Source organism: Triticum urartu, chromosome 3 (genome assembly GCF_003073215.2).
Source record: "Triticum urartu cultivar G1812 chromosome 3, Tu2.1, whole genome shotgun sequence".
In the NCBI taxonomy this organism is placed as follows: Eukaryota; Viridiplantae; Streptophyta; class Magnoliopsida; order Poales; family Poaceae; genus Triticum; species Triticum urartu.
In genome coordinates this window covers 663,596,310-663,609,591 of record NC_053024.1, presented here as the reverse complement: position 1 = coordinate 663,609,591, position 13,282 = coordinate 663,596,310, and the positions used below count along the sequence as shown (strand labels likewise).

Sequence of the window (13,282 nt, the reverse complement as noted above, 5' to 3'; positions counted from 1 at the left end):
TGCAAACCTATCCAACAACACCTACAAAGTACTTCTAGTTTCATACTTGTTCTAGGTAAAGTGAACATCAAGCGTGCGTAGAGTTGTATCGGTGGTCGATAGAACTTGAGGGAATATTTGTTCTACCTTTAGCTCCTCGTTGGGTTCGACACTCTTACTTATCGAAAACTGTTGCGATCCCCTATACTTGTGGGTTATCATGCCTAGTCATGAAATATCTAAAATACTCGAGACACACGATTAGTCCGCAAATACATTGTCATCAATCACCAAAACACCTTAGGGATAAATATGCCCTTACAATTCCATTATTGTATCAACATTCAAATTTAGACTTGTTCAAAACATGTCTGAGATTGATCTTTTTTCAAGATTTACATATTCTGAACCCAGATCAGCAAAAGAATTTTAAATCGGATCATTGGTTCAAAAGTTACAAGTGTTACAAAGTGTAGAATAAAACTAAAAGCATGAGTGAATGGACTGTGGGGTGAAAGAATAAAATATGTTGAGTGCAATAAAGTCTTGCTCCTAAACAGTGGGTGGGCCCCAACAATAAGGAGAAATCACATATGATAAAGAAAATGAGCAGAGTACTTCGTATGTGACATGTGTACGTGAACACATGGCGCAATGCAATTGGCTACCAGGACACTGGTTGAAACCGAGAAAATCCTCTCTCTTGTAATAACATATTATATTATGGGACGAAGGGGGTAGCAGTCAATGTTTTTCAGGGTCCAGTGCTTGATTGACTTTAGTTTAGTTTCATCAAATATTAGTACACGATATTAAGGGTCCAAAGATAGTAGCAACTTATTTGAGCAAGCATGCAAGCATATTCAAATCATGGGTATTAGAAATTCTACTCTTCCTGATATTTGAGAAAGGGCATTGTGATATTGAACAACCCCAGTACCAATGTGTCTGTTATTTTCCAACTCAAATCTACTATTACTGATTTCGGTACTATGTGTCGCATATTTGACATACACTATGCTCATAGTCTCACAACATTCTCATCTACTTTTTGCAAAAGTTGTGTTACTTATGTGCATAGTGCTAGACTAATGTTGTTATGCTGCACTCGATAAAACGCTTAATAGGAAGAGATATTCCCATGAAATTTTGATCTAAATCTGCACATGATATTCCTATTAGATCCTAGAGTTCTTTAATCCTTGAAGCCGAAGTATGGGTTGGAGAGAGAAAATTGTTCCAAGAAGATCAAGCTCCAACACAATAGCTCAGCTCTTTCAAAATCTAGTGAGGAGCTACTTAGTGATGAGATCACCCTTGGTTTGAAGAGAACACTGAAATTGTTGGACGTCATGAGTCCATCTAAGAAGATCAAACAAGTAGACTACAAACAAAGTTCACAACGTCTTAACGAATCATTCATATTTGTAAATTAAATACATTAAATCCCAAAATATGAACTCTTCCTTGTCGATTGTTCTTGCATTGGGTCATCAACCAATGGAGCAGAAACATAGTCACCAGAAGATTATTTAGCCTACTTTTCAGAAATTGCCTATTATACTACGATTGCATTGTTGTATTGTCAATTAATGCAATTATGCTTTTGTATTTGGTATTGTCGGTTAATACAATTATGGTTTTGTATTACGTGACCGATATGGAGAGTTCGGTCTTGGCTGAGTTCAGTAGTGCAAAAAAGAAGATGCGGGATTTTGTTGCTTCTTATGAAACTACATCTCAAAAGATCAGTAAGATGGGCAAGGGTGTATCCTTTCTTACGAAGGTGCAAGTGGTGTTGTTGTTCTGTTGCTTTGTAGTAACAAATATACTGCTGGATGGAAGAGTCATTTTGCTTTACTAAGGTATGGATGGATAATGAGATTTTTTTTCTCCTTGTTAGGACCGAGAGTATGTCGACCAGAGGAGGGGTGAATGAGATATTCAAAATTTCTTCGAAATTTCAAACCAAAACCAATCACAACTGCGGAATAAAAGATATTGACAGAGCACCAAGTGAAACAGATTGAAGACACAACTGAAAAATAGTACACCGAGAAAGACTAAGCAAATCTTTCAAGGAAAAATAGCATGGTCTTCTGGGTATACTAGCATAAGACTTCCGCTATGACAATGGTAGCACAGAATGAAATCAAGATGAACAACATGGATGACCAGAGAACAACAAAGGACAGAAGATCTACACTACTGATTTGGCAAGGAGATATAAAGCTGAACTAGACAGGCGACTAACAAGCTAGTAGCGCGAGGAGGTAAGAGTGAACGAACATACACACACAACAGTGGCAACCAACAGAGATACGCAAGGAATAAAATATAGATATAGAAACTTGACCAGGGAAATCAATCGGTACACAGAGTAATGAAGATAAACTATTGAAAGTATCGCAATAGAGTAGAATGAACCAGTGATGCTCGATGGCGACAGATGATTTGGTAGACCAGTTCACTCTTCTGAAAAAGAGCTACGTCTTGTTTGAGGGACTTGTGGTTGAACACAAGAGCAAACCTCTCTCCATCCTATTCTCCTTCAAACGAAAGCTGATCAAACTTCGGTTGAGTTCACTCAGGGCAGATACTTGTCGGCAATCTCCAAAATTTCGGCAGACTTCTTCGCGAACCACAATTACTATTGGTTGCTGAAGACTTTGCTTGGTGAATATAATTACTCTTCAACACTCAAGCTGACACCTATCCGTCCAGAGAGTGTGCACCTCTCAAGAGTAACTGGTACAAGTGCTCTAACTCAGATCTATTGTGATGCTCAACCGTTGTCTAAGTTTCGGTTCTTGATTTTCTCTCGAGAGGGGTGCTCAATCAATCTTCTCAGAATCTCAAGCGAAGCACCCAGTGAAAAATGTTGGAGGGGGTGGCTATTTATAACCGCAGCCTTCTCAGATTTGGATGGGAAATGACCATTTAGTACACAAAGCCCAACCAATGGCCAAGTGACACATTTCCAACGGTCGAAATTTTGAGCACGGCGGTAACATTGCTTGCAAAACAAGTAATGCTAACTCCTCGGTTCAAATGATATCTCTTGCAGCACAGAAGAACATCGTCTCTGGCTGACAAGTAATCATTCAGAACTCAAAGAGATCCAATTTCTCCCAGTCTTCCATAGATTACGGCTAAGCATCACAACAGACCTAAGCATCGAGAACCTATACCCCTCATAATAGTACGGTAGTCCTATGACTCAAAGAAGAGAAAGAAGAAGAACGGAACAAAATGCTACGCCTTCGCTTCGCCTTCAATCTTCTAGACTGCAGTCATTCTTCTTCGAACACGCCGAGTGAAAATTGCTTTGCATCAGCAATAATTTAAAGAGGTCAATTCCTTCACACAGTCATCGTGGTACTATATTTTCTTGAAATGTATCTCTTCCTTCTCTGTGACGCAGATGCTCTTCGATGAAGTTCTTCGAACTTCAAGGCGGAATGTAGCATTCTTCTCAGAACTTCATGGACTATTTTTCTCTGTGTGCACTAGCAAACAAATCAGTCCATGACTATTTCTGGCAATAATCTCCAAAATACAAGGTGGCAAGATATTGCACCAGCACTGCTACTTTTTTAATTGCCATTACATCTTAATTAAGAAGGTTCTCGTCTGCAAGAAGATTTTGGGTTGATATACTAATTAGATTTTTTCTTTAGCCATAATCAGTTGTTTTGTATTTATGTGATGTCTCAACTCTTGTGTAGCATTTGTTGGAATTTTTATATCACTATCTTATAGTGTCATACAGGCTTTGGTGGGAGATTTAGTATAACACTGGTTAAGGAAATTATAGCAAGAGAACTGAATATTCCAGTGTTTTATCAAAGTATCTTAGTAGTGATATCATCCAAGTCTATTTAGTTTCAAATGATTTGTATGTTTTTTAAATTATCTAAATATTTTGTGGATTCTAGTATGAATGGAGCTACGATTCCAAACAAACTGTGACTATGTTCTGAAGTTGTATTTGATCACATATTGAGCCCTTATTCATCTATATTTTCCACTAATTCTTCTATAATTGTTTGTTCTATTTTGCACAGATTCGCAGCTGTGATTCTCATGTTAGTCCTCTATCAGAAGCAAGGTGACCGGAGACTGTTTAGATGTTCTACGACTCTTTTTCATTATTAGCTTGTGGCATGGCAAAAAATTGGTGCTCTTGGCATTTTAATATAAACATGTAACGAATGGCTCGTGGCTTTAAAAGCAAGAGTAGGCGGTTGGATGACTAAACAACTCTAAAAATATGCTAATTGCATATTTGTTGAAGTGATTTTCCCATTTCTTATTTTATGGTTGTTTTTCCTGTTGTTTTTAAATAACCCTATCGTCCTTTTTAAGTTGTCGGGATCACAAATATTTCTTCATGAAATTGCTTTCATTTAGGGAAACGTTTTACGTCGGTGCGCCGGCCGAACGCTGGGCCGGTCGCACCGCTCGATCGCTCGCGCAACCCTCGCTACTAAGCCACCAGCGCGTCGCTTGACCGTTCAACCACTCAACCTTATCCTTTCCCATCGTTGTCGACCGCTCAACCTCTTCCCTTCCACGAGACACCTCCCTTTCTCCTCCTCTTCCATCTCTCCATCCCGGCGGTGTGACTCCTCCGTTGATCCTTCCCCCTCCGCTCCACTCATCAGGCGAGCCCAAGGCAGCAGATCCGCCTACTGGTGACAGAATCCGGCAAAGGAAGATGCTGCAACGACGCCCCGGCGAGCTGCAATGACGTCCTGGTCCGCGCACCGCGAGATGCTGCAATGGCGCCACGGCGAGCTGGAATCGATGACTTCCTACACCGCGCCCCCGTGTGGCGTGCTGCAACCGGCCGCAGAGGAGCTGCAACCACCAGTACGGCATGCTGCCACCCGAGACGAGGAGTCCCACGATGCTGGAACCAGCGATCCATTTTGCTGGAAGCAGCAAAAAAAATTTGTTGGAACCGGCCTTCTTCCCTAGCTTGTAATGGGGCTCGGCGAGCTAGGTGCTACAACCGTGATCCTGTTTTGCTGAAACCCCATGATTTTTTTGCTGGAAACAAATTCTCTTCCAGAGTTGCGGCAGTGAGGCGAATTTTTGCTGCATTTGTTGTTTGTAGGATTTTTGCTGGAACCATATTAATTTGTTGCTAGAAATGGTTGTGTTTTTTGCTACAGTCGATTTTGACAGAGATTTGTTGTTTGTGAGATTTTTTGCTGGAGCCAGTGTTACAACTGACTATGAGATATGCTGGAACCATAGCATTTTTTTTGCTGGAACCATAGGTCGCCGGTGGTCGCTTCCCACAAAATTGCTGGAACCGACTGTGAATTTTGTTGGGACTGCATCAATTTTTTGCTGGAACCATGGTCGCTATAGAAGATGCAGGGTGGATGTTTTGGACCTCCGGCGGGCAGCGGCGGCACGGGAGGAGGTGCTGGGGCGTGCTGGAGTGGGGTGATTCAGTGATACGAGCGTGATCAAACGGTTCGGTGGGGCTCCGTATTAGGCAGATCGAACGGCCCAGGCGGGACCGGACGAAATTTTCGGCCGGCGCACCGGCACCTATCAGTCGCCTTTCATTTATGCCTGGTTTAGAACTCTTTATTTTGTCTTCAGTTTTTCAACCATATTATTAGATTCTCAAACACATCATCTGATTGATTTTCTCATCTGCAAAAAAAAATCCCATAGGTATTCTTTTTATATATAATTTCTATTGTTTTACGGAATTAATTTTAGCACTATAAACTCCTCATGTTTTCTCTTGGGTAGGTGGACATTTATTTTGATAAACATTAACACGTTTTTTGCGATACATGAACATTTTGTGTGTATTTTGATACCAGATAATGGTTTGTACAAACATTTTTGGTGATTTATAAAAAAAAATTGTAACAAATCTAGTAATTGAAATGGATAAATAGGAAAAACAATTATGCGGTTTTCCTTTCTTATAAACGTCAAGCTTAAAAGTGTCGTTTTATTTCATTTATAAATGAGCTATTTTTAAAAATATATGCATTTCATTTTTTGCATGGGAAAACTTCTTTTTCTGCATTTAACAAGAAAAAATACTTCCAGAAAAATCACGCAAACTCGTTTTTTCTAAATCTGGCATCAAATTCTCCATACACAAACAACCACACAGTAATCTTAGATTCATCATGCTAAAAACAAACCCTAATATTCATCACCCGGCCCGATTAACGAGTAAAGCCCCATCCTGAAGTCGTCCTCGTTTTCCTCGAGGTGAAACGTGTATTCCTCGATCTCCGCGGCCATTTTCTTGCTGCAGGGGCACGGGTGGAGTTTGTAGACTCTGGCGAAGCGCTTCTTCCACTCGTTGTCCGGGTCGTAGCTGTGCAGTTTGCCCGCCCGCCGGTACTCCACCACCTCCTCCTCCTCCATGTCGATGTAGCGCGCGGCTTCCTCGTTCGCCGCCTTGCCGAACGCTACCAGCGCCCGCAGCCGGGCCAACTTCTGCGCGTTTGTCTCCGGCGGCATCGCCTTGCGCTGCTGCTCTTTTCCGTCACCCGCACAAGCGACGGCGGTCCTTTTAGCTGCGTTCGAGCGGGCTCCTTTCCCCATGATTGCCTCTGAAGGATTTTCTCTACAGGATTTCAGGAAGCGTTCTCTACTCCTCAGGAGAGAGGCCGCGTACGTATATATTGATCGAGGCCAAAGCCTGGCCGTGGCGTATACGGATTACATCAGCTTGAGAATCACGGAAAGATCAGAGATAAGGCAGGAAACGAATCGGTTTAGAACTTAGCAAACCGTGTACAATTCTGGAAGACTTTGGTTGGTACGCAGTGGCGAGCTGCAGCGAGCTTTATTAAGCCCTTTTTGCTTCTTTTTTTCATATATATAGTAGTAGTATATTTTTTAGGAATAAAATGTTTATGTCTTATATTCAGTTTAGAAACTAAAGCGGAAATAGTCGCATGTTGAAAAACTGTTCGCGTACATATAAGACTATTTATATGTAAATTTTAGAAATTGCTCATTTTTAAATAATATTTAGAAGGAAAACGTTTGGAGACGGCGCGCCGGCCGAAGCTTCGCCCGGTCGCGCCGCGCCGCGTAGCTCGCTTTAGTTTTTCTCTTCATGTGACTATGTGAACATCTGGGACCACCCACCGCCTACCTCTTCATCTTATCTCTTGAAAACACACTACAGCCATTGGTTTCCCTCAAGTCTCTCTCCTCCCAATCCCAATCTCGTCAGCCATGGCACGGCCATCCCCCCGGTGAGCAGCTCCTTCCATGGTGCTCGTGCGGCTCCTACCTTTCCTTGGCTGTGACGCTCGTCACCTTGTCCGCCTTCGCCGGCAGCTGGACAAACGCCCTCTCCATGGCCGTCGCAGTCAGGGTGCTTCGGTCGCCATGGCCAAGCTGCATCCGGCCACGGCCACGGCGGCGAGTTTGTGCTGGAACCGAGGGGCTTTGCTGGAACTGGGTTTTTTTTGTTGGGTCCACCATTTTGTTTTGCTACAACCCCTTTGTTTTTTGCTACCATCCCCATTCATTTTCGATGAACATCTTCGTTTTTGTTGGAATTGGTGCCCCTGTCTGCTGCAACCAGCTGGTGTATGTGCTACAAGGTCGGTGCCTCGTCGGGGAAGCTACATCCAGCAGCAAGGAGTGTTGTATCCAACGCCGTTCGAACGTCGGGAGCTGCAACCGGCTACCGGGGGAGCTGTAAGAGTGGGTGGCCACTTTTTTGCTGGTGCATTTTTTGCTGAACCAATTTTTTTGTTTTTGCTGGAACCGGTGTATTTTTTTGCTGGAACCAAGATAATTTTTTGCTTCTTTGGATACAGAGCTCTCAAATGCTCATGTCGTTTTTGTTGGCACCTAAGTTTGTTTTTGCTACAAGCATTTTTTGATTTTGCTTCAACCAACCACCCGACTTCGACCCGGGGTGAATTTTTTTGCTGAAAGATTTTTGTTGCCTTGGCACTCGAACCCGGCGAGTTGGAGACGCGGAGATGATGCATCTAGCCACCCTGACTGCTAGCACATGCATCGTCAGAAGTTTGGATCCAGCAAATTATTTTGCCACCACCATAATTTTTTTACTGGAAACAGCTTCAAATTTTGCTTCCACCATGTTCTGTTTTTGCTAGATCTAGCTTTTGTTTTTGCTTCCACCATGACGACAGCCGGCAGCGATGAGGACAACCGGCGAGGAGGGTGGCTACAGGCGAGCGCACCGAGGCGGGCGGTACTTTCAGGCTGGGCGCATCGCTCATCCATGGCAGCGCTGGGAGTTTTTTTTTGAAGGAAGAAGACGCCTGGTGAAAGAAAAGGAGAGAATCGTACGGCTATGAGTTATTCGATCGGACGTTGCTAGTACAACCGGCCCAAAGTTAGGCCGGCGCACCGGCGCCTAGTAGTGGCCTGTTTAGAAAGCGTTCAAGTATTTGCATCAAGTATGTGTGATTTAAATGGGCCGAGATGAGAGCGGGGGCCGAGGGCCGAGCCTGCTACAAGAAGATCACGCGGTTGGTGGGCCGGGACCCTGCCGCAGCGAGAGTCCGTATCCGATTACCAACCGCGCCGCGCCGCGGCGACACTTCCAGAAATCCCCGCAAGAATCCGCGCCAGCGCCAGCACTAGCAGCAGAGCCAAAGCAACCAGAGTGTTCGCCATTGTTCCTCTCCCTAGCCCCCGATCGTACCAGCTGCGAGCATCCAAGAAGAATCGCCGCCGATGCCTGCGCCGCCGCTCCGGACCGTGCACCTGCGCCGGTATCCCTCGCCGCCCGACGCCGCGCCAGAGTCGGCGGCCATCGTGGTCGACGGAGGCGGCGGGGTGGACCTCGCCCGGGTGGGCCGCGCGCTGGGGCTGGACCCCGCCAGCGTCCGCCTCAACGGCTACTTCGTCAGCCGCGGCCCCGGCCACGTCTCCACGGCGGTCACCTGGGGCACGCTCCTCGCCTTCTTCGCCGCGCGCGGGCTCCCCACCGGCGCCGACCCCGCCGCCCCCGTCGCCATCCGCGGCAAGCCCGCGCCTTCGCCCCCACGCCCAGGTGTGCCTCTCTTACAGTATAAACGTACTATGAAAAAAGTTCTTGCGGCGCCAGTGTTCTTTGAGCAAACCCCGACTTCTTGATTCCCGGCGCTACTGGAGATAGAGAGCAACATAGCAGTCAATGTTGTTCAGGCCTTCAGGGTCCAATGCTTGGTTGAGTTTTGGGTCAGTTTCATCAAATATTAGTACAGGATATTAAGGGTCCAAAGATGCAGTAGCAACTTATTTGAGCAAGTTGGATGCATGTTCAAATCAGGGGTATTAGAAACTCCACTCTTCCTGACATTCGAGCAAGGGCATTGAGATATTCAACTGCCCCGGTGCTAATGCGTCTGTTATTTTCCAACTCAACTCTGCTCTTCCTGGTTTCGGAACTGTTGGCATACACTATGTTCATAGGCTCACAACATTCTCATCTACTTGTTGCAAAGCTGTGTTACTTAGTACGTAGTATGTGCATCGTGCTAGAAAAATGTTGTTATGCTGCAGTCGATAAAAAGCTTAATGTAAACATTTTGATCTGAATCTGTGCATGATATTCCTGTCAGATCCTGGAGTTCTTCAGTCCTCGAAGCGGAAGTCTGGGTTGGAGACAGAAAATTGTTCCAAGAAGAGCAAGCTCCAACACAACAGCTCAGCTCTTTCAAAATCTAGTGAGGAGCTACTTAGTGATGAGATCACCCTTGGTTTGAAGAGAAGACTCAGGTTGGACGACATGACTCCATCTAAGAGGATCAAACAAGTAGACTACAACTCAGGTGAGTTATAACAGCCGAAGTTCAGTCTCTTAACTTAATCATTCATATTCGTAAATCAAATACATCATATCCGGAAATCTGAACTCTTCCTTATTTGGTTGTTCTTGCATTGGATAATCAACCAATTGAGCAGAAACACAGCAGCCAGTCAAATTCTCCTGCAGCTTCATCAACGGGCATGGAAAGCGAGCACCAGATGAGGAGATGGTCACCTCACTCCCATGCAAGAGAGTCCGATGATATGCCAAATCTGTCCTGCAGACTGAGACTTTTGTGTCACAAGTCTTGGTTACTCGAAACAACTCGCAGAGCTAAGATTATGTAAACTGACATGGCTAAGGCTTAAAGCTATGTGTAGATGTGTAGAGTGGTCTGGAGCCATAGTTTCAGGTTTGTATCAAGTGCCAGTTGCAACAGTTGTAAGATTTAGTATTTCTTGTTTACATTGGTGTGTTTGTATGATGCCAGAAAATCTGCTAATGGTGGTCCAAGATGATGTAATCGGTGCAAAATGCTAATATCAATATTATCAAATCAGTTACCAGTGCATTTGCCTCCTTCCCAAAATATGTCATGTTGGTTTTGTTGAGCAAGTTCATAGAAAAAACTATCAACAGCTACAATACCAAATCAGTATCAATACATACACCATGAAAAAATTTCACAGTGTATTTATTTAGTATAGTAGATATTGATATCTTTCTATAAACTTGGTCAACTTTTTAAAATGACTTGAGATGAAATTAATATTCCTAATATTTTTTGGAAGGAGTTTTTATAATCAAAACAGAAATGTACTTCTCAATTACATCAACTGCTGCATCTTTATGAGATCAGCTCAAATATTCAGTAGTACTCCCTCCGTAAGATAATATAAGACGTTTTGACACTATGACAGTGTCAAAAAAGGTCTTATATTATGTTACGGGGTATTTCACTAGGCAGTTATTAATAGCCGATAATTCTTATTAAATTATAATATTTGGGGTTAACAATTGTGTACATGAATGGGAGAAGGAAAAAAAACAAACTATATGCAAATGAGAGAAAATAAAGGCCTAGTATGTTCAGCAGAACACATAATTGTGCATACTTTTGAGCTTTGCATCTAAAATAGTTGAGGATCATACACACAGGCATACAGCTAAAACAATGGCAGCATAAACATTTTAGCCGTAAGCGGTCAACAGTAGAGGAACTACATCTCTTGATATTGACAGTGAGCAAAAAGATTGCACAACTGAGGTAAGAAAAACGCCATTCCAGGAGAAAGATTAGAAGAGCATAACTTCAATAAAGGTGGTAGTCAACTGGTCTGCACTCTTTAACACTGTATTGTCTCTAAATTTACCCAAGTGAGGCAAGAAAAGCATCATTCCAGGAGAAAGATTAAACAAACATAACTACGACACAGGTGGCAGTTAACCGATCTGCACTCTTAACACTATACTGTGACCTTGCACCTTGAGAACAAAAATATATACAGCAAACTGAAGCATTGATACCTGACATCTGAGTGCAAGGTCACAAGTTCACTACAACGAAGAAGCTTGCACCGCCTGACTGCAAGCATTGATACCTTCAACTATTCTTCCTTTATGGTTCAACAATGCCATCAACTCCCATCCAAAGTTTCCTTCTCCAAAGATAAACTTCTGAGGCAAACATCAAATTCAACATATGTTACTCCTCCAGAAGTCCAAAAGGTTTATTTGAACACAAGATACTTCAGGCTTCAACTTCGTTACCAACAAAGAAGGATTTTATCTCTTCCGTAAAATGGTCCGTCCAGTCAGAGAGAGAAGCAAATGGAAGTAAGCCAGTCAAGGCTGGGATAACAAGCCCCAGCACAGCATAAAATATGCACCGGCGAACCCAGTACGGGAGCCACATACCATCCTTGCTGTGAGTTACTGATATAGGACCATGAAGAACGTGGTAAATAACAGATGGATAACAGTTTCCAAGTAAATGGATGGAACAAAGGACTTCCCACCATACAAGCCAGATATTTCCATCACCGCCTAGAGTATTGGCACAAAACCTTCCAGCAAAGCCGCAAATAACTCCCAACAAAATGAAATTGAAAGTTATAGGCATATTTGATCCAGTCAGTGCGGAACGCTGGGATGCTAACCAAGCAATTGCCACAATCATGACTATGCCAAAGCACATACGTGTTGCTGCTATCACATGACATCTGACGAACTGCAAGCCAGAATTGAAGTTTGACACTGAATTTGGCACCCACCAAGATTTAGATCCCTGTATGAGGTGGGAAAAGAGACAGTGAGAAGCTTCTGATTAACAAAGAGACTTATCAAGAGTAATTTTGAGCGATAAGGTAGATGAACGTACCCTTGAAGCAGCTGAACAAGCTGCTGTAACATCAGTTATCCGTTGGTACGAGTGAACATAAGTTCCATAAGCAAAACACACTGACATAATTACCACTGCACTAACAAGGAAATCTATAAGAGTCCTCAGAATTTCTGCATGCCTTGTGTCCTGCATCTGAGTCTTGAATTTCTCTCCTTGGAAGGAAGCTTTCTGAAAACCCAAGGACAACTTAATCTTCTCTAACATGTGCGAGGAGGAGCTAAGAGCTAATTCAGTCTGTTTCAGCTGCAGCTTTCTCATGCTAAGACTAATCTCACACTCCTTGAGTTCGTTTGAGCGAGCCTGCTCCTTCACAGATCTCTCAAAAGCACTGAGAATGCACTGATCAGCTTCACGAGAGGATCTGCTATGAGCACGATCAGCCAGCTGTCGATTGTCTCTGGCATAAAGAACAAGTTGACTTTCTACAGAGTTCATGAGGTCCTGCTCGATTTCTTTTGTATGATTTTGCAGATCAACAGCGCTCGAGTTTCCTACAGCCCCAGAGCCTCCATCTGTAGAAGAGTATTCAGGAGTAGGACTACTCTCATAGACAGGTATCTCATTAATACGATGAAGCGTCCTCAGTGTGCTGCTAAATGAATTCTCAAAATTTCTCATGAAACTGTCAAACCTGTCACCATATGTCTATACAACTGATAAGTAAAAGATATACAAGGAATGTCAACAGAAAGGTGAGCTCCAACAAAAAGAGGGCCATGCTTACATTTGCCAAAGATTCCTTCACCGCTGATGTACAGATCTGCGATTTGAGACAACATTTTTAATGGTTTACAGGGCTTATTGCTAAATTATAAATCATGTACCTTGGAAAGGATGACCGGATGCAATCTTTCGCCTGAATCATTGCTCGAATTCATAACCTGTCATCAGGGAAGGTAACTCCTTATTACCCTGACCAATAAGGTAGACCATTTAACAAAATGATCATGAAACGCAAATGTGTAGTAGTACGCGGGTGAGTACAATGTATCGTTTACTAAAGAGAACAAGTGTGCAGTTGTGGGAACTGCAAACGAATGAAAAGGCGGCGAATGTAAGCAGACGTGCATAAGTTGGCATTGGAAAGATGAAGTGGAGGAAAGAAAGGCAGCACATTCAAC

General features: G+C 43.4%; 2 protein-coding genes and 1 pseudogene across 2 annotated transcripts; 2 read left to right on the top strand and 1 right to left on the bottom strand.

Moving 5' to 3' along the window:
* LOC125549031 overlaps nt 1-1,496 on the top strand; it is a 40,164-nt pseudogene extending 38,668 nt beyond the window's left edge.
* A 5,605-nt stretch (nt 1,497-7,101) lies between these two features.
* Nucleotides 7,102-10,328, top strand: LOC125545766. Its single transcript, XM_048709799.1, has 3 exons — nt 7,102-9,019; nt 9,570-9,779; nt 9,913-10,328. Exons 1-3 carry the CDS (start codon nt 8,701-8,703, stop codon nt 10,017-10,019), a joined length of 636 nt encoding a protein of 211 aa, XP_048565756.1. The 5' UTR covers nt 7,102-8,700; the 3' UTR covers nt 10,020-10,328.
* A 711-nt stretch (nt 10,329-11,039) lies between these two features.
* On the bottom strand, nt 11,040-13,042 carry LOC125545765 (protein CPR-5-like; the record flags this gene model as incomplete). The annotated part of the gene is given in 4 exon segments (XM_048709798.1): nt 11,040-12,044; nt 12,138-12,806; nt 12,886-12,921; nt 12,986-13,042. Coding segments are annotated over 4 exon segments (1,299 nt in total), but the record flags the coding sequence as incomplete, so codon positions are not given.
* Nucleotides 13,043-13,282: the final 240 nt, after the last annotated feature.